The following is a 19,755-nucleotide window of genomic DNA, read 5'->3' on the forward strand; positions in this document are numbered from 1 at the left end:
GGCTCTCCCCGCGCACCGGCGTCCGCTGCTCTCGCTGCTCCTTCCCCTCGGCTCCCCGGCGGCCGCAGCATGAAGTGGCGCAGCGATGGCCAGGAGAGGTAAGAAGCCTGTGGTGCGGACCCTGGAGGATCTGACGCTGGACTCGGGTTATGGTGGCGCGGCGGACTCGGTGCGCTCCTCCAACTTGTCCCTGTGCTGTTCCGACTCGCACCCGGCGTCCCCGTATGGCGGGAGCTGCTGGCCGCCTCTAGCTGACTCCATGCACAGCCGGCACAACAGCTTTGACACTGTCAACACTGCCCTGGTGGAAGACTCCGAGGGGCTGGACTGCGCCGGCCAGCACTGTTCGCGGCTGCTGCCGGACCTCGACGAGGTCCCCTGGACCCTCCAGGAGCTGGAGGCGCTGCTGCTGCGCTCGCGGGATCCCCGGGCAGGCCCGGCGGCCCCCGGCGGCCTGCCCAAAGACGCGCTAGCCAAGCTGTCGACGCTGGTGAGCCGGGCGCTGGTACGCATCGCCAAAGAGGCGCAGCGCCTGAGCCTGCGCTTCGCTAAGTGCACCAAGTACGAGATCCAGAGCGCCATGGAGATCGTGCTGTCCTGGGGCCTGGCGGCGCACTGCACGGCCGCCGCGCTGGCCGCGCTGTCCCTCTACAACATGAGCAGTGCCGGCGGCGATCGCCTGGGCCGCGGCAAGTCTGCGCGCTGCGGCCTCACCTTCTCTGTGGGCCGCGTGTACCGCTGGATGGTGGACAGCCGCGTGGCGCTGCGCATCCACGAACACGCCGCCATCTACCTGACCGCCTGCATGGAGAGCCTCTTCCGGGACATCTACTCGCGGGTCGTGGCCTCCGGGCTGCCCCGGAGCTGCAGCGGCCCTGGACCGGGCTCCACCTCCGGCCCAGGCCCGAGCTCGGGCCCCGGCACGGCCCCCGCGGCGGATAAGGAGCGGGAGGCGCCCGGGGGGGGGGCGGCGAGCNACCCGCAGCAGCAGCCGCCAACCACCACCATCACCACCACCACGCACTCCACGAGGCGCCCAGGTTCACCGTGGAGACGCTGGAGCACACAGTCAACAACGACTCGGAGATCTGGGGGCTCCTGCAGCCCTATCAGCACCTCATCTGCGGGAAGAATGCCAGCGGTAAGTGGCCGCGCGGGTGCCGCCTCCTCCCACCCAACCTGGCCAACTCTTGTTGCAAGTTTGCATAGCGCCCTCCCTCCCGCGCCGTTCTGGCCACCCACTGCTGTCCCAGGCCTCTGAGAGGACCGCAAAGCTGGAGGCGGCCCGAAACTCGCCTTTTCACCCCCGCGCTCAGAATCCGCGTACTTTACGCGCGCGGCTCCTAAGGTTCAGAGAAGTCCCGGAGCGCACAGTTCTGCCCCTAGCGCAGGGCGGGGCGGCGGCTGCGGCCTGCTGACTGTGGAGAGTACCCATCACCATTTGGGGGCACAGGTTTGATCATTTGCCCCTAGTACATATTTCTGCCAGAGCCCTGTGTTTTGTTTGGTTTTGGTTTTTGACCTTGAAGATGCCAAATTCTCGGGCGCACGACTTTGGCTCCTTGGAATTACGGAAGAGGTGCATTCCTCCTACTGCAGCCAGTTCTCATACTTCCCTGCGCCCTCCGGGACACTATCCGAGCCCGGGTGTTAAGGGAGGCCCCGGGGCTGTCAAGGCAGAACACTGGAGAGCTCGCTTGGCCTAGAAACAGTGGGGGAGAGGTGTGTGTGGTGAGAGGGTCGAGCGGGAAGATTTCTAGGTCCCAAGTTTTCCCGGGGCAGTTTTTGCAGGCCAGAGCGCACAGCTGGTGGGTGCAGCGCGAAGGACGCCCCTTTCCTCAATTTCTGAGCTTCCCGGCTCCTGCCTTTCTCGGTTCCCTGTGGCAGGGAGCTACAGCTGTCACCACTTGGCTTAAGGAGCGCCACTAGAGACCCGAGCAGGATGAGAGTGGGGCGGGGTTCTGGAGGGGGCTGTCAGTTAAGGGCGTCGTTTCCAGCAGGTTCTGTCATCCCCTCCCACAACCCCCGTTTTGGAGGCGGGAGCTGGGTGGTTTTGAACCTGCAGTTCTGGCGGGGGGAGTGGGTGGGGCCGGGGGCTCTTGTTTCTGAGAGCTCTAGCTGGCGGTCCTGCCTGTCTGCAAAAGCCAGAGCTAGACACTTCAAAGCTTCAGTTTTCCACAGGAAATGGTAGAAGCGTAACTGGAGACTCTAAAAGCGAAATAAAACTTTGCTACATATTCGGTGGTTTGGCCGGAGATTGCGTGGTTGGAGCTGAAATGCAGTCTTTCTGGTAGATTTCATTCATGTTGCTGCCTGTCGGTTTCCCGGGGGCTGAAGGAGAGATGCGGCGGGCGCGGCCCGGCCTTTGGGGGTGCCAAGCGTGTGCTTGCGAGTGTGTGCGTGTGTAAAGTGTGCCTGTGAGTGTGCGCAGAAGGCAGGAGCGCGGGGCTCCAGCAAAAGCCGGTTGGAAACTGGCCCTCCAGCTCTCGGCCCTTTCACCTGGTTTTGATCATCGTTGGGGGAGGAGAAAGAAGGAGCAAAGTGGGCGTGGGGATGGGGGAGGGGCAGGATCGCGACTTCCGCGTTGATCTGGAGACTCTTTGCCAGAGCCCTTCCCCCTATGCTGCCAGTCGAGGGCGCATAAGCTTCCCCTTACTTCCACCCCAAACACACGTGAAATCTTCACCGAGGTGGAAACCTACAGGAGAAGGTATTGGTCTTTGTGTAAGCTTCTTCAGAAGGGGGAGGATTCACCTGAAAACCCCGGGAATGGTAGACTGGATTGCTCTCTGTATGGAACCCTACCCCCACAAAAAGCACAGGAGGGCTTAATTTTCTTCCCACCAGGTGCGCCACCTCCCCTGACCATACCTCTCCCGTTACAATCATCCTTAATTCTTACTGGCCCACCAAACCCTTAGCCCCCTGCTGGGACTGGACCTTCCTTTTTAGTTATCTCTCACGGTGTTTCCTTTCGAGTAAGGAGCATTCCCCTTAGAGGGCGCCAGTCTTGGGATCTGGGAATCTGGGCACCCAAGGCACCCGGCTCCACCCGTGTCTTTGCCATTTTCTTTAAGTTATGACTTTAAATGCCTCTCCTTCTTGGGCCTCGAGTCTCTTCATCTGTAAAATAAGGGCCTCCTGTAGCTCTGTCTTTATTAGTAGCCTCTAGATTTTTTTCCAATTGGTTTTACTTTTATGAACTTTAACATCTTTTAAAGACCGTGTTTGTGTTTATCCTTTTCGGAGTAAGTATAATTTAAGGAAGGAGAAGACCACAGAGCTGGTTTTGGGCAGGGTGAGCGTGTGGTGATTGGGGTTTGCAGCCATGCTAGCATTTCCCACACCACAAGAGTTAACTCCTGGGTGTCAGGGCACCTTCAGCCATCTCTTAGTATGAGACAGCCTGTAATTCACTGTGATCTACCTCTTTTCTTTGCGCTTGTTTAAAATCGCAGGTCATTTATGCAGAAGAGAAAGGAATGAGCAATTAATTTCTTAGGTATCTGAAACATACATGAAACATCAAACCTATTAAACTATTTTGCATGGCAGTCTTTCCAGTCTGCCAGCCGTACTAAGGAGCCCAGTCCTTACATGATCGATTTTTTCCCCCTTTAACTCCACAGCATCACTTATTTCATTTGTGAATTCATTTATTCATCAATATTTATTGAGCTGTTAGTAAATTTAAGGATTGCGCAAGTACTGCGGTACACAGGTAATAACGGCCAATATGCATCCAGTGCTACTCAAATGATCCATTTGATCTTCAACATTTCCTTGAAAAGCTACTGCTGTTATCCCCCTTATACAGAGGAGGAACTGAGGCACAGGGAACCTAACTGTTTTGCTCTTAGGCCATGCAACCCAGTTGAACAGAGACCCTTTATGGCCTGACATTCTTTCTGTCCCGATTCATACACTTTTTGTGCCTTTCAAACTGAACTAGGCCGTACTAGATGATGAGATTTTTATAACCTCTACCAAAGTCTAAGGGAGAGCCTGGTACACAGCTGGAGCTTATTAGATGCCTGTTAACACCTAGCTTATAGCAGATGCTGAGTACTGTTTGTTGAATGAATGTAAGTGGCCCATTAAATCTTTGGGATTTAAAATTTACCCATCAGCATCTGTAGTCAAGCTCTCTAAAGGCCTCTGAAGTCAGACCTCCTGGATTTGAGTTTCAAGGCTGTCCTGTTCTAGCTGTGTGTTCTTAAGCATGTTACCTAACCTCTCTGAGCCCAGTTTCTTCAGCTGTAAAATAGAGATAATAATTAGGATTAAATGAGGTTATGTGTATAAAGGCTCTGCTACCTGGCACACGGTAGGGGCCAAAATGGTGATGGTAGTTGTGATAATCCAGGCACAGTGGTATCTCACACCTGTGTCTCATCCAGATTAACTCATCTCCTTGTGTTAGGTGTGGACAGAGACAGCTGCATACAGGGTTTTATCTGGATCCCCCTTCTCGAAATTCCCAAAATCAGTAATTCATTGCATTCATCTCAGGGATTGGCTCCATGGGCTCAGATGCCACTGCCAAGGTCACAAAATTTTTGTTTTGGTCAAAAGAAAGTAGCTTATTTTATTTGCTATATTTTTAATTTTTTAATTATTATTTTGAGAGAGAGAGAGGAAGAGTCAGAATCCAAATCAAGCTCCAGGCTCTGAACCATCAGTAGAGAGCCTGACGCAAGGCTCGAACCCACAAACTGTGAAATTATGACCTGAAATCTGCCGCTTAACCACCTGAGCTACTCAGGTGCCCCTTATTTGCTGTATTTTTTTTTAAAGGCATACTTAATGAAGTGCTAGGGAACTTTCCGGGGTACTAGAGTTCAGAGGTGTATGCGTTTGTCAAAATGCATTGCATTGTAAATCTAAGATATGTACGTTTCACTGTATTTTAAAATGTACCTCAGTAAAAAAAAAAGACATTAAGAAAAAAATGATAGGCATCCTTGAATGACATCTTGTTTTAATGCAGAAAGTGTTTGAAGAGAAGACTGGAAGAGGCAGTGTGGTATGATGAAAGGGATAAAGACTTTATACTGGGAAGGATTTAGCCTTGTATTTCAGCTCTGCTGCTTTCCAGCAAATGACTTAATTTTGCTGAATGTGGTTTTCTCATCTGCACAGTGAGGATTACCAAAACAAAACAAAAAAGGTATAAAAGGAAGAAAATCCATATCTACCACATACAGTGATTAAAGGATTAAATCAGATCAAGTATGTGAAAACACCTGCCACATAGTAGGCACTCAGCAATAATGGCTTCCTTAAAAAACTGATTATTCAGGCTGGTGATTTTGAATAGTCTCTTTCATTCAAGAATCCCAAATCACTTTATAAACATTAATTAACATGAGCCCCAGCCCCAGCCACTCTGGCGTGGTGGGTAGGATGGTTTTCAGGTCTTTTGCTTCTCTATTGCCCCCTTAGATGCTGATGCGCACTAAATGCTTACTCGGCAGTTTTCCTGTCCCCTAGCTGGTCGTGCTGTTACATGGTGCAGTGTTGCTGTGCTGGACAAAAATGTCACGGAAGAAACCTAGCTTCTTCCAAAGAATCGCAAAACTATCTCAAGAGTCAGCCACTGCAGTGTCTGTGTTCACAGAGCACGTTTTTAATTAACTGGCTGAATGTAAATTAAAACTTGGAATTTGGGTCAGTGGAGGGTTACTTGGTTTCCTATGCAGACTTGCCAGTTCAGTGCTGGGCCATTTGCAAGTAGAGTGTTTCATGGAACAGAAAATAAAAATAACAGCAGAATAAACTGACAAGGAATCAACCGAGAGGCCTGGTGTCAAGAGCGGCATGCTGGTGGCTTTTGAATAAGAGGAAGGCCTCTAATTCTGGCTCTATCATTATTTGTGACCTTGAACCAGACCCCAAACTCACCTATAAAATTGGTCTGTTTATCATCTGCTGAGAGGCACACCCATAACTTGCAAGCTTTTCTATCTGTAAAATGGGTATTCTAGTAATAGCTATACTTGTATGGTGCTTATTACATGCCAGGCATGGTTTCTTTTTATTATAATCATTATAGTTACATTAGCTGTTACAACAGACAACCCCCAAATCTCAGGAATCTAACATAATACAAGGTTGTTTCTTACTCACTAAAGTCTGATTGGGAGAGGAGTGATGGGGGAGAGGGAAGAAAGGTCATTTAGATACCAAGATCGATGGAGTTGGCTTTCTTTACCTTCGGTATGGGGAGTGCAGGACATTCATCTAGCCAATAGGTAGAGGAAGATGGAGAGAGTAGAAATCTTCTGAAAGGTGTTACGGGCTAAGCCTGGAAGGGATCTCCATCACTTGTGCTTATATATTCTCGGCCAGATGTGTCAGGGGTTCTCCAGCCACCAAATATCCGTGTGTATCCTTCTCTCACACAAAACATGTTCCCCTTCCCCAGAGGAGGAAAATAACATTCTATGCAGCCATTGCTTCCAGAGGAAAGTTGAAGATCTTTGGGTGAAGCTGAGTTCTAGCTATTGTATTGTGTATGGCTTCTCATGGTCCAGGAAGCCATGAGCCAACAGAGACATGTTATCTCCCCTTCTGCATCCATATCCCACACTGGAAAGGGCAGGGTAGCCACAGTAAAACTCCCGCTAGCAAAAAGCAGTAGTGGAAGACACACACAAGTCACTGGCCCTTAGTTCTTCTGAAACCTTGGTAAGCAGGCCCTGTGCGGTTGTGCCCTGGAAATGGGGGACGTTCCTTGTGTGAGCCCTGAGTCTGCTCTCTGGGAGCAGTTTCCCAGTTTCTTGTTCTCCATGCTCCTGGCTCTGCCTTGTGGGAGGATTTTCTTTGTCCATTTTTCTTTTTGGCCCTTCCTGAAGCTCTAAATCTTTTGTAACCTGGTTCCTGCCCTTGACCTTTTAGGGGTCTAAGGATTGTTTTAATGATGTAACAGAAAAAGATTAAAAAAAATTTTTTTAATGTTTTATTTATTTCTGAGAGAGAAAAGAGAGAGTCAGCATGAGCAGGGAAGGGTCAGAGAGAGAGGGAGACACAGAATCCGAAGCAGGCTCCAGGCTCTGAGCTAGCTGTCAGTGCAGAGCCCGATGCAGGGCTCGAACCTAGGAACCATGAGATCATGACCTGAGCCGAAGTCGGACGCTTAACCAGCTGAGCCACCCAAGCGCCCCAACAGTAAAAGATTTTTAAAATGTACCCTGGCACATTTTGCCAGTGCATTTCTCTTAACAAACTTAGTAGGATTTTCATCTGTGATATGGAATGTGCCAATAGCCACACCCATACTCATTCCCTGGAGCTAATTATCAAGTATGGATGATTTCTTCACTTTCTTAACTGGATACCTTTCTTTATCTCCCCTTAATGACAGCTGCCTTGCGGCCATCAGGCTCACGCAGGAAGCTTATACCCTTAATCTGATCATTTATTTCACTTAAAAGTCTTCTCAGTCTTCACTTTTCTTGTTTGGGGTCTAGAAGTCATTGATTATCTTTTTCAGCTCCTCTTTCTTACTAATACCTTGCTAAACTTAGCCAGGAGCAATAAGCAAAGTATTACCATTATTTTTTTCCCAAACATCTTTCTCTAGAGCCTATAGGGTCAGTTGGCCCAGTTTTGGCCTCTGAGTTGTCTTAGGTGATAGTTAACCAAACATTTTACCGCCGTCCAACATGAGGCTCCAGTTTCCCAGGCTCTGCTATCTGACTTCTAAGCCAGGACCACATATTTAAGCACCCCACTTCTGGTACCAATTTCTTTAGTAGTTAACCCTAACTACTAGCTGTTGGATGCTAGCTGTTGGATCAGATAAACTGTAACATCTTAGTGGCTAAACACAAGAAAAGTGGTCGTCTCATTCATGTTGAGTCCAGTTGATGCCAGGGCAGGGAAGTGCTGTGTTCCACAGAAGTTGATGGAGATCTGCCTTCTGGAACATTCGACTCCCTAGAACCTCCCTGCTGGGGGACAACAGGAGTGTGGAAGAGTGTAGGAGGTTTTTATAGGACAGTCCGGATGTGAGTATATCAACTCCTTCCACATTCCAGTGACCAGAGCTCAGTCACATGGCCTTACCTAGAAACGAGGGGGCTGCGAATTATGGTCGCTGGCAGGGCAGCCACTTCCAACTACAATTCTAGATTAGAAAGTTGAGGGGAAAAAAGTTTTAAGAATTTGTCTGAGGTGTTAAAGTGTCTGGGTCAGATTTGAACCCAGGCAGTCTGGCTTGGGCTGTAGGATATTTGTGAAGATGAAAGTAATATAAAAGAAATGATAGAGTGTATACAAAGTATCTTTCCCAGTGTCTCATGGTAAGTGAATACTTTATACCTATTATCCTTTTTGTTTATTATCGTTATTGTCCTTCTAATCCGGAAGTGGAGTGCTACACGCATTCATAGTGAATCAGTATGAAGCTTTCAGGCATGGGTAGAATATGAATCCCAACGATTGGTTGCCCTAGGAAAATCGTATTACGTACCTGTCTTTTCCCCTCCACCACCGCCTGCATTTTTCCCCTCTACCACCCCCTGCGTTCCGTAATACTTCTTCCAGTCTTCACACCATTCTTGTGAAGTGCGTGTTTCTTCTTCCCATTTTACTGGGGAGGAAACCGAGGCTGAGACAGGTTCAGTGGCTGCGCGGGTTGCCATTGCGACGGAGGGACAGAATTGGGGTTTGGGTTTCAGAACCTGTGTTCTCTGAGGGGCTGCAAGCACAGTTGAACTCTGGCTCAGAGGACCCTCTGAGGGGATCCCAGCAGGTCTCCAGTGCCTCCCGAGGGGTGTGTGCAGTGGAAGGCACAGCTTGCCTTGGTGCTGGTGCTCCTGGTTGAGGATCGCCCTTTGTGTAATATGTAATCACAGCTCTTTCTTAGCCTCTGCTGGTTTTCCCCCATCCTGGCAGCCCTGTGAGGTTGCTGTGTAGCCTCCTCAGCCGAGGCCCCGGGACAGTGAGTAGCTTTGTGGTCTCCAGGGGACAGCTCTGTCTATACCCTGCCTAGCTGGGTCAGTAGGCTCCATGCTAGAAGGAGGGCAGGCCTTCTCACTAGGACTGAATGAAGAAATCTGTGGCATGGTGAAGAATTTGTCCTGGTCCCCCTCCTCCCTCCACACCCACCCCCCCGAGGATCCCAGAGCTGGAATTTTCTCAGACTTTAGAGTTAGTGGACCAAGGTGTAAACTCTGGTGACCTGGGCAAGCCATTTAGCCTTCCCGAGTCTCAGTTTCCTCATCTGTTAAATGATGATAATGGTAGTACTTCCTCATGGGGTTTTTAGGAGGATGAGTTAGTTCATGTCAAAGTCCCTAGAATATGTAGTAACGGATATATCACAACTACTTAATGTCTAGTAGCAATTATTATTATTATCAAATGTTTAAGAAGTGCCCCCTTCCTTGCTTAAAGACCTGGTCCCTGCTTCATGCACTGAGTGACGAGCATCAAACAGTCTACCAGTAGCCAGGCTTCCAGGGTTTGACCACTCATTAACTGTGTGATATCGGACAAGTTACCTAATCTCTCTGTGACTCATTCTTCCCCTTTGTTAAGTGAGAATAAGAATAAAAGCGAATTGTTAGGGCTGTAGGGAAGTGTCTGACATGTAGGCAATGCTTGATAAATGTTGGCATTGTTTAATTTTATTATGTTCATTATGACTTTTTCTTCAGGTACTATGTTAGTTGTTGAGTAACGTGGTCCCTGCCCTCATAGAGCTTGCAGACCTGTAGTGAACTTATTTTCATCATGAAATAATCACGTAGGTGTACATTTACAACTGATGGGGTTGCTGCAAAGGAGAGGAACCTGGGGCAGTCAGGATTAAGGCAAGGCTTCAATGAGGATGCAGGGCTTGAGGGAAGTTGAAGGATGGCCTATTTGGTTGAAAAGGTAGAAGAGTACTTCATGAATGCAAACAGAATGTGCAAAGGGCCTGTGGCAGAAGAGAGCATGGTGAGGAGGAGAGTAACCAGGGTGGCTGGAGTGGGAGGCCAAAGTGAGGGGAGCTGGATAGAGGTTGGGCCAAGCCAGCTGCCAGAATAAGGAGTCTGTCTTTTCCTGAGGACACCGGAAAGCCTTTGAAAGGTTTTAAGGAGGGCAGCACAGGATCAGGTTTGTGTTCTAAGAAGCTCATGTAGGTTGCAGTACTGAGAAGGGAGGAAGGGAAAGGTGAATGTGGGAAGGCCAGTAAGATATTGTTTCAGCCCCGTCCTACACAAGAAGAATCTTAGGCTGTGAGACATTTCCTAACTTGACCAGGGTCACTGCGGCAATGAATAGCAGAGTGGCGATTTGAGCTCAAGTCTGAGGGACTTCAGATTCTCCCTTCTTCCCACCCTTGCTGTAACTCATCCCTGGGGAGCATTCGGTTCAACCCTCACAATTTTACAGGTGGGCAAGCTGAGGCTCAGAGTGAGCCTCCCCTTGCCCAGCATCCCAAGGTCACACAGCAGAGCAGAACTCGGGTTTCTGGATTCTTAGCCCGTCTCCTGTTCTCTGTGATGCATTGTCTCCTCCAAACCAGATCACTCCTTGGGGGCAGAGAGGGCTGAGAAGCCACGTTGTTGACAGCAGTTTTCGAGATGAATTTACAGCCAGGCTGTAACATCTCCGGTTTACTCTACACATCACAGTAAAAGAAATGCTAGTCCAGGAGCATGGGGGAGGCACCCCATTAGCTTATGGCTGAGCCAGTGGAAACAATTACTGTGATGATCAGGTGTGCCCTGCGCAGAAGCCTAGTACCAGTTCCCCAGTGCGTTAACATCCAAAAGCAAATTAGAAAGGCAGTTTGATACCTTAAAAAACAATGCTTGTCCCAGAGGTTGAGGTTGCTTGGATTAACTGGGTTCTTTTGGGTGGCATGTGTCATTGTTTCTTCCTCATCCCAGCCCAGAACACCGCCCAGAAGTCAGGATGTGCATGAGAGCACGCAGACATAAATCACCTCTCTCTCTCTCTCTCTCTCTCTTTCAATGGCCGCAGAGAATTTCAAGTACTGGGGAACAGGTATAGCTTTTCCTTTCCTCGGCCTCCCCCGGCCTCTTTTCTTAGCCACCTGCCTCTCCTACCCCTCCCAGCCTTACCTTTGCTGACTCCGAGGGCGGGGGCCGGGCTCACCCTTGTGAGCAAAACTGCACGTGGTCCTGCCCGGATGAGGCGTGTGGACCTGCAGTGGTTTAGTTTATTCACAGATAATAACCCAGATGTAAGACTGTGCTGTGGCCGTGGCTCCTCGGGAAAGGTTCACAGGGTGATGGGACACAGCCTCCTCTGACAATGGAGTGAAGCCTGGGGGGGCCCAGCTGGCCGTCCTGTGTGCCTCCAGAGGTGGCTGTGGGGATGCCAGACATTCAGGGGTCCTGGATGGGGTTGGGGGTTAAGGTTCGTGATGACATTCCCGCACAGGGGCCATGTCCTCAGAGCAGGAAGGGAACAGAGCCGGGAATCTCCTCTCTCCATTCTGAATTCTTCATGTGCCCCCTCTAAACATACCCCACCCCTCCTTCTGCACTCTCTGTTCTGCAGCGGCCCATTTGCAGGGCCAGATGCTGAGTCTCCAGGTGCTTGTTCTTCCCCTCGCTGGGGCAGACTGTTGCAGGTGGGAGGCTAAGCGACTGGGTGTGGGGTGCCCCCCCCTCCTCTTTCCCTCTCGACCTCCCACACTCCTTCCCTCCGAGTCCTGCTGCTGCTGCTGCCGCCGACCCTCTTGCCGTTCCAAGTTTCCCTTTCTCTTAGCGCGAGAGCTGTGGAGAAAAGAACAGACCAGGAGCAAGCTGGCGATTTTGCGGCCTCTGGTGGTCTCAGCTTGTGGAACCCCTTGGGGCAGCTGGGAGTCTGCAGAGGGGGCTGGTGGTGGAAAAGGGGGGCGGTGCAGAAAGGTGCCCGAACCCTCTAGCAAGTAAGAGGGCTTCGGCTCAGGCCTAGCAGGGTTTACATATGCTGTGTGACCTGGGACAGATCCTTGACGTCTCTGAACCTGTTTTTTCTTATAAGAATGGGAAATAATGATAATACCAGGTTCTGGTAATTCATGCTGTCACGTGTCAAACAAGGCAACACTTTGGAAAATTGTAAAGCCCAGCATTTACTAATGGGAAAAGGTGACATTTATTGAGTGTTCGTCACTGTATTAGGGTTTTCCTGAGAAACAGAATCAATAGGATATATAGAGATTATATATGAGATTTATCATAGGAATCAGCTCACACAGTTGTGGAAGCCAGAAAGTCCCACAATTTGCCAGTACAAGATGGAGAACCAGAAAAGCAGGTGGTATAATTCAGTCTAAATCCCAAAGCCTGGGAACCAGGAGCCCCTGGTATAAGTCCTGGAGTCTGAAGGCCTGAGAACCAGGATTTGCTGCCCTTGAGCTTCCCAGTGGCCTGTGTGAAAAGAGCCAGCATGAGGAGATACACAATTCGTAGTATGATGGCTGAGACAGAAATAAACTAGCAGCGGTAGCTGTTCCTGCAGTTTAGGCATGAACAAAATTTGTCAGCAAGAGACCAGAAGCAGTTATTAAGTGGCACTTAGCAACCTCACATTTCAGCTCATGGTTGTTAAGAAAGAGCAGAGAGGCTCCTCTTGATTGCAAAATGTCTCTCTTTCCTGTCTGTTCCTGCTCCCTCATACCTTACAGAACATCCAATTGTGGTATGTGAGTAAACAGAAGGCCAGGGATGGGGCAGCGTGCAGTCTCCCTCCTGTGTTCTGGAGGAGGGTCTTAGGGTCAGAAGTTGGCCTGGAAACATGTCTGTCCCACGGTCCCTAGGGACAAGATACACATTTGAGTAGAAGTATATAACTGCTCCTCTGGGAAAAAGTCAGCAGCCTGTGCACTGTACCTCCAGATGTGGTCTTCAGCAAGGCTGTGTGTGAGTTTGGGGAGGGAGGAGAGAGCTGGATAGGGTCCAGGCTTTGGAGAGCGCAGCACTGGTGTGGTCAGACACCACCCTTTTAAGGGTTTAAGGACAGAAGAGGGGATGAGGCCCCCTATACAACCAGCTGTGTTATCTCAGGCCAGCGATTTAACCTCTCTGGACTTTTTTTTTAAATTATTTATTTTGAGAGAGAGAAAGCAAACCGGGGAGAGTCAGAGAGGGAGAGAGAGAGGGGGAGAGAGAGAATACCAAGCAGGCTCCGCACTGTCAGCGTGGAGCCTGATGCAGGGCTCGAACCCAAGAACCATGAGATCATGACCTGGGCTGAAACCAAGGGTCGAATGGATGCTTAACCACCTGAGCCACCCAGGCACCCCTGGACTTGTTTTCTTATCTAAAAAAATCCCAAGAGTTTCAAGGTTCCAAGGATCATCAGATGTGATAGTGATCTGTAAGCTACAAAATAATCATTTGTTCATTCATTCATTCAACAGATATTTATTGAGAGCCTGCTAGGTAGGAGGCATGGTTCTGGGCACTTAGCATATATCAGTGCACGGACAGACAAAGATACTTGCCTTCATAGACCATGAATTCTAGTTGGGGGGACCCTATACAATAATCATAAGTAAGCAAGTATAGGATGTTAGAAGGTGGTACCTGCAGTAGAAATGGTAAATCAGAGTGAGGGGATGGGAGGGTTGAGATGGTGAGTTATAAGCAGTGTGGTTAGGGTGGTTTCGGGAGTTCAAGCCCCACATTGAACTCTCTGCTGTCAGTGCAGAGCCAGCTTCGGATCCTCTGTCTTCCCTCTTTCTCTGCCCCTCTCCAGCTTGTGTGTGCTCTCCCTCTTTGTTAAAAAACAAAAAAATTAAAAAAAATTAAAAATGGTAATGCAAATATAAAAAAAACAACAACCATGTGAGCATCTGAGGAAGGAGTGCTTCTGGAAGGGGGAACAGCCAGTACAAAGGCCCCGAGGCAGAAATATCAAAGAAGCCCTTGTGGTGGAGAAGTGTAGGTGATCCGAGAGGAGTAAGAGGTGAAAGCCAAGTTGGGCAGGTCTTCATAGGCTGTTGTAAACTTTGGCTTTTACTTTTCGTGAACTGGGAAGCCATGTCAGGATTTTGAGTAAGGATTTGTAGGTCTGACTTATGATTCAAAAGGATCACTTTGGTTGCTGGTTGAAAAATAGGCTGTAGAAGAGTAAGAGTGAAACCAAGATCACTGGGTGGAGGTTCTTTTTTTTTTTTTCTTAATTTTTTTAATTTATTTCTGAGAGAGAGCGTGAGCAGGGGAGGGTCAGAGAGAGAAGGAGATACAGAATCTGAAGCAGTCTCCAGGCTCTGAGCTGCCAGCCCAGAGCCCAGTGCGGGGCTCGAACCCACTAACCATGGGATCATGACCTGAGCCGAAGTCGGAAGCCCAACCGACTGAGCCACCCAGGCGCCCCTGGAGGTTCTTAAAATAATTCAGCCAGGAGATGGTGGGGCACTAGACCAGGGTGTTAGTAGTGGAGGTGGGCTGAGAAGGGGGAGGGTTGGGGTTGTAATGAAAAGGACGCGTCAACAAGATGTTGTTGACACATTGGGTGGAGGCTCTCAGGAAAGTGGAGGAGTCAAGGATGACTCCAGGGATTTTGGTCTGAACACCTGGAAGCATGGAGTTGCCCAGCCTGAGCTGGGGAAGACCGGGGAAGGAATAGGTTTGCAGATGGCAGAGAGATCAGGAGTCCAGTTTGGGACATGCTCAGTTTAAGGAGCCTCTGAGGCCCTTCGGTGGAAATGTCAGCTAGGTGGTTGGATAACCATGGCTGCATTCAGGAAAGACTTTGGTTTGGAGGTATAACTTTAGGAGTCAGAAGCATATAGAAGGTTTTTAAAGCTATGAAACCTGATGAAGTCACCTAGCGAATGAGTGTAGAAGAGACAGGTAGACCAAGGACTGGGCCTTTCCATGGGCCAGGCAGAGGAGAAGGAGCCGCAAAGGACCCTGAGAAGGAGGAACCAGAAAAAGAACAGACATATTCTCATAGTCCATGGAAGAAAGCATCTAAGAGGAGAAAGGGTTCAACTGTGCCTTGTGGCCTGGAAGGTAGTTGCCATCATTGTGCCCTGAGCTGTGGGGGTATTTCTGCCTCCCACCCCCAGGGACCACTACGGGCCTGATGAACAAGCAGGGTCAAGGTGCCTGATGGGATCAGGGAAATACAAATCAAAACCACACTGAGATACCACCTCACGCCAGTCAGAGTGGCTAAAATGAGCAAATCAGAGAACTCTAGATGCTGGCGAGGATGTGGAGAAACGGGCACCCTCCTACACTGTTGGTGGGAATGTAAACTGGTACAGCCCCTCTGGAAAACAGTGTGGAGGTTCCTCAGGAAACTAACAATAGAACTCCCCTATGACCCAGCAATAGCACTGCTAGGAATTTACCCAAGGGATACAGAAGTGCTGATGCATAGGGGCACATGTACCCCAATGTTCATAGCAGCACTCTCAACAATAGCTAAAACATGGAAAGAGCCTAAGTGTCCATCAACGGACGAATGGATCAAGAAGATGTGGTTTATCTATACCATGGAATACTACATGGCAATGAGAAACAATGAAATCTGGCCATGTGTAGCAACATGGATGGACCTTGAGGGTGTTATGCTGAGCGAAATAAGTCAGGCAGAGAAGGACAAATATCATATGTTTGCACGTATAGGAGGATTAGGAGGAACGTAACTGAGGAACAAGGGGGAGAAGAAGGGGGGAAATGGTGGGGGAAAGGGAGAGAGGCAAACCATGAGAGACTCTTGAATGCTGACAAAAACTGAGAACTGATGGATGTAGGGGGGTGGGGGGGATGGGCATGGAGGAGGGCACTCGTGGGGATGAGCACTGGGTGTTATGTGGAAACCAACTTGACAATAAACTCTTTTTTTAAAAAAAAAAAAAAAGGTGCCTGATGGGAACCACACTAACCGTAATGAACCAGGAGGCGTTTGGGATGTTTTCTCAAAGGGATAGAGGCAAAATGGTCTCAGTGTGTCATCTCTAAACTGAGGGGATTAGGCCTAATCAGTGATTTCAGACTAGACTCTCATTATCTGAAGGTTCTATAAAGGGCATTCAAGCGGGGAGGCTCCCCATCCCCACCCTGCACACACATTTCACTAGAGCTTCCACCCTTCCATCTATTTTACTGATATTTGACTTCTGCAGAAGATGTGTTTGAGAAAGGGATTCTGTTCGTTGCCAGATAGAGTCTGAAAAGCACTGGTCTTGGTGATTAGCAAGTCTTTCTTGCTCTGACATCCTAGGAGGCTCAGCTACTCAGGGAGCAGGGATGCCACAACGTGCCTGTGCTTTCTGGGCTTTGGCTGTGGAGACCAGAAGGGTGTGTTCCTCTGAGGCTTGGAGAAGCACTGAGCCAAGTGGGGTGGGGAAGGGAGAGTAAGGTAGGTGCTGTACTTGGAACCTTGTAGAGCTCTAGGACCCCAAAGGGATAGAAGAGAGGAGGAGAACCATTATTGGCAACAAGCAGAACTGGTAGGATTCAGGGTCCAATTAGATGTTCCAAGTCTAAGATGACTCCTCTTTCCCCCTCCTCCTTATTGTTTGCAATTCTGCTTTTCTCCTGATGCAAAGCTCTTCTTTTTATTCCCCCTTCACTGTTGCATCCTCACCTCCTGGGTGCCATTTTTGATACAAGGGAGCAAAGGTGGAACTCCTCAAAGTCATCTCTGAACCAAAAATAACCCTGTCCTTCCAGACATGTCCTGACCTTCCAGGCCAAAGTGCTTGCTTTTATTTGTCAGAGTTGGTACATTCACCTATGGCTCTCAAAGGTCTGAGGTTTAAAACTGGCTTGCCTCTGTATTAAAGAAATATGTATATTTTTTCCTAAGAAGTCCTGGGAGTACATCAAGTTTATATCAACCAAAGGATCAGTCCTGAATTCTCAACCCCCACGGCTTATGTTATTTACTCATTAAAATGTCTAATCTGGTTGATGTTCTGGAGAGAAGTCCATGTGGTGTATGATGCTATATAACCAAGCGTCTGAGGTCAGACAGCCTGGGTTCACAACCTAGCGTCATCCGTCATTGGCTGTGCCACCTTGGGTGAGTTCTTCTCTCTTGGCCTTCGTTTTCCCCCAGTGCATAAGAATGTTTTGGGGCTAAGACTAAATGCCATGATACTTATAGGCGCTTAGTGTGGGGCAGTGAGGGCTTAATACATGACAGCTTATTATTGCTAGGATTCTCAGTCCCCAGTCCCCTGAGGGACTATAGTCTACTGTAGCCTTCATCAGGTTATACTGTGAACAGTGCACTTACCTGTTCATCTTTACAGGCCAGACTATTCCCTATTCATCTCTGGGTCTCTGGTGGGCACATAGTTGGCACTTACACAGATTTGTCCAATGAATGAATGAGGCCATAGCGCGCAAGCTCCATGCGAGCAGGGTATTTGTCTGTTTCACTCCCCACTGTCACTCCGAGACTTAGAACAGTGTCCACACATAGTGGGCACTGAATAAATATTTGTGCAGTGAGCCACGGATCAGTGAAACGTCACGAACAGACAAACCTGGAGCTAACCACTGGCCAACGGGCTGGGAGTCTTCTACTGTATTTCCAAATTCCCAGCCCTGAAAAGCTCTCCTTTTCAAAGCTTGCCTCTCTCTTTGAAGAACAGAAAAAGAATGGTTCCTCATTATTCCTTTATACCCACTTTCTTTCTGTGAGATGGCACCTTGCTCTCATTCAAAGCTGAAAGCTGTGTGTGTGTAGACTCTTGGATCTTCGAGCTAGAAGAAGCCACACAAGGCTCCTGGTATAGCCCTGCTGCCTTCAGAAGGGTGTTAGGCAGAGTTTGCAAACCAGACATCTGAGAGCCAGGGGGATTAATAGACGCGTGTGGGGCCGTACCACGGTTGGCAGATGAGCGGGTGAGAGAAATTCCTGAGCTTTCCAAGTAGAAGGTCCTCACTTCACGGCTGGACCTGGACCTTAGGTCCCTGAATCCCAGCTTGGTGTCCAGGCTGCCATGCTGCCCCAGGGAAGAAGAAACAAGGCTTTGTTTCCTTTCTTCAATTGTGATTTAACCCTGGGTCCTGTTTATTGAGGTCCGCCGTGTGTCGGAATCTGTGGAGAGCACTTTCCAGACATTCTCTCAGCTCAATCCCTCCGAACCCACCAATGAGGCTGGGATCTTTAGTTCACCTGCACAGTCTGGGGAACTGAGTTGGAGAAGCTGAAGAGAACCACTGAGGGCCATGCTGTCGGGGTGCAGGAGCTGGGAGTCCAGCCCTGGCCACCTGGTACGCCATCGGCAGGCTGTCCTGTGACCCATGCTGGCCATCAGCGACAAGGGTGTAGTGTGACCCGCTGAGAACTCCTTCAACATTCTAATAACACTAAGACTGTGTCTAGACCATGATAAGACAACTGGTCAATTCCACAGCAGAAAAAAACCCCCAGCTATTAGGTGAATAATCAATTTAATCAGATTGGCAACGTGGAATTGTGAAGCTAAAGCAACCTTGTATCTAGTCTCCCTCCCACACCCCCCACCATGACTCAGTGTGGCTGTGTTGGTCTCTTTCCATCTCTCCTAGTCCTTCATTTGAGAAGTAGTTCAGCATCTACTAAACACTAGGCACTGGTATAGGAGGAAAAGCTCACATCACTGCCAGAATATAGTCCAGTTTTGTGATTAGAAAGACCAGGACCGCTTTTTTTCCAGAACCGTGTGACACTTATTGATTCAAATACTTAATCTGAGCCGGTTTAACCTGATGCTCCTATTGACTAACTCAGGTCTGCCTCTCCTTCCCCCTTCCTCAGGGAACACACTCATCAGCCAGTTGAGTAGAATTGAAGCAAGGGGTCACTGGGAGAGAGAAGATGTTTGCAGTATATCAGGCTGTGCTAACTGTAATTGTGAATTCCTAATACACAGCTCTGTGTATTAGGGTGGGTGTTAGGCATTAATGGCTTAATTCTGAGGGTGGTCGAGGTGACCTGTCTTGCTCAAGGTCACTAAGTAAGTGGCAGCACACGGCAGTTCTTTGAATCCTAGTCCAGTGCTCTTTCTGTGCTTCCTAAGATGACTCTTTGTGCATTGTTAGTGCTCAAGCATTTGGAGAAACTGGATTGAATATTCAAAGGTGGGGAGGAAGAGTATAGTGTACAGGGGTCCCATCTGAACACTAACCAGGATGTGGAGGCTACCCCAGCTTCTGTCCCTCCCAACCTTTGGACGTATGTAGTTACTGTGCCCCTCCCCTGCAGTCTGGCAGGCCAAGGTTCAGTGGAACCTTGACTCTGACCTTGGCCCCTACCTTTTCATCTTCAGCCGTGGCGGAGAGGCTTCTCATGGGCTTCAGATGCTGCTGCTTGAAGGTCACAGAGTCCATGGAATGGAAAGGAGGAGGGTTCCTGCTGTGCTCTGTAGAACACAGATAGCCCTTTAGCCTACTTCCCACTGGCCCAGGTAGAATGGGCTCCTAGAGGAATCTATGGCCCAGCCTGAGCAAACTCTTTCTGAAAGAAAGCACGGGTACAGAGGCTCACGCAGCCTGGCGTGCCTCATCTCAGCTGTAGAATCCATCCTGTTCTTGCATACAGGAAGTCGCTCTGTGCTGCACTGGGCACTTGAAAAGAGGGGCGTGCCCAGTGGAGACATGCTCCCGGACAGGTTTCTTGCCTTTGTTTTCAGTTTGCCAAAAGTTTTCCATTGCAAGGGCTTGTCACAACTAGAAATCGTTACGTATTCTGTACACGGGGTCTCTGTTATGGATCTTAATCATTCATCATGTTTTCCTTAAAGTAAAATGAGTTTTCTATGAAAGGAGAAATAGGGGGTTATTGATGGTA

General features: G+C 49.1%; 1 protein-coding gene across 1 annotated transcript in view; it reads left to right on the top strand.

Moving 5' to 3' along the window:
• Nucleotides 1-6: 6 nt before the first annotated feature.
• ABTB3 (ankyrin repeat and BTB domain containing 3) overlaps nt 7-19,755 on the top strand; it is a 317,959-nt gene continuing 298,210 nt past the window's right edge. The window contains 2 exon segments of the mRNA XM_077761965.1: nt 7-974; nt 977-1,141. Of these exon segments, the coding sequence (XP_077618091.1) occupies nt 86-974; nt 977-1,141 (1,054 nt within the window). The 5' untranslated portion in view covers nt 7-85.

The sequence above is a fragment of the Crocuta crocuta genome, unplaced genomic scaffold, assembly GCF_008692635.1.
Source record: "Crocuta crocuta isolate KB4526 unplaced genomic scaffold, BGI_CrCroc_1.0 scaffold193, whole genome shotgun sequence".
NCBI lineage: Eukaryota > Metazoa > Chordata > Mammalia > Carnivora > Hyaenidae > Crocuta > Crocuta crocuta.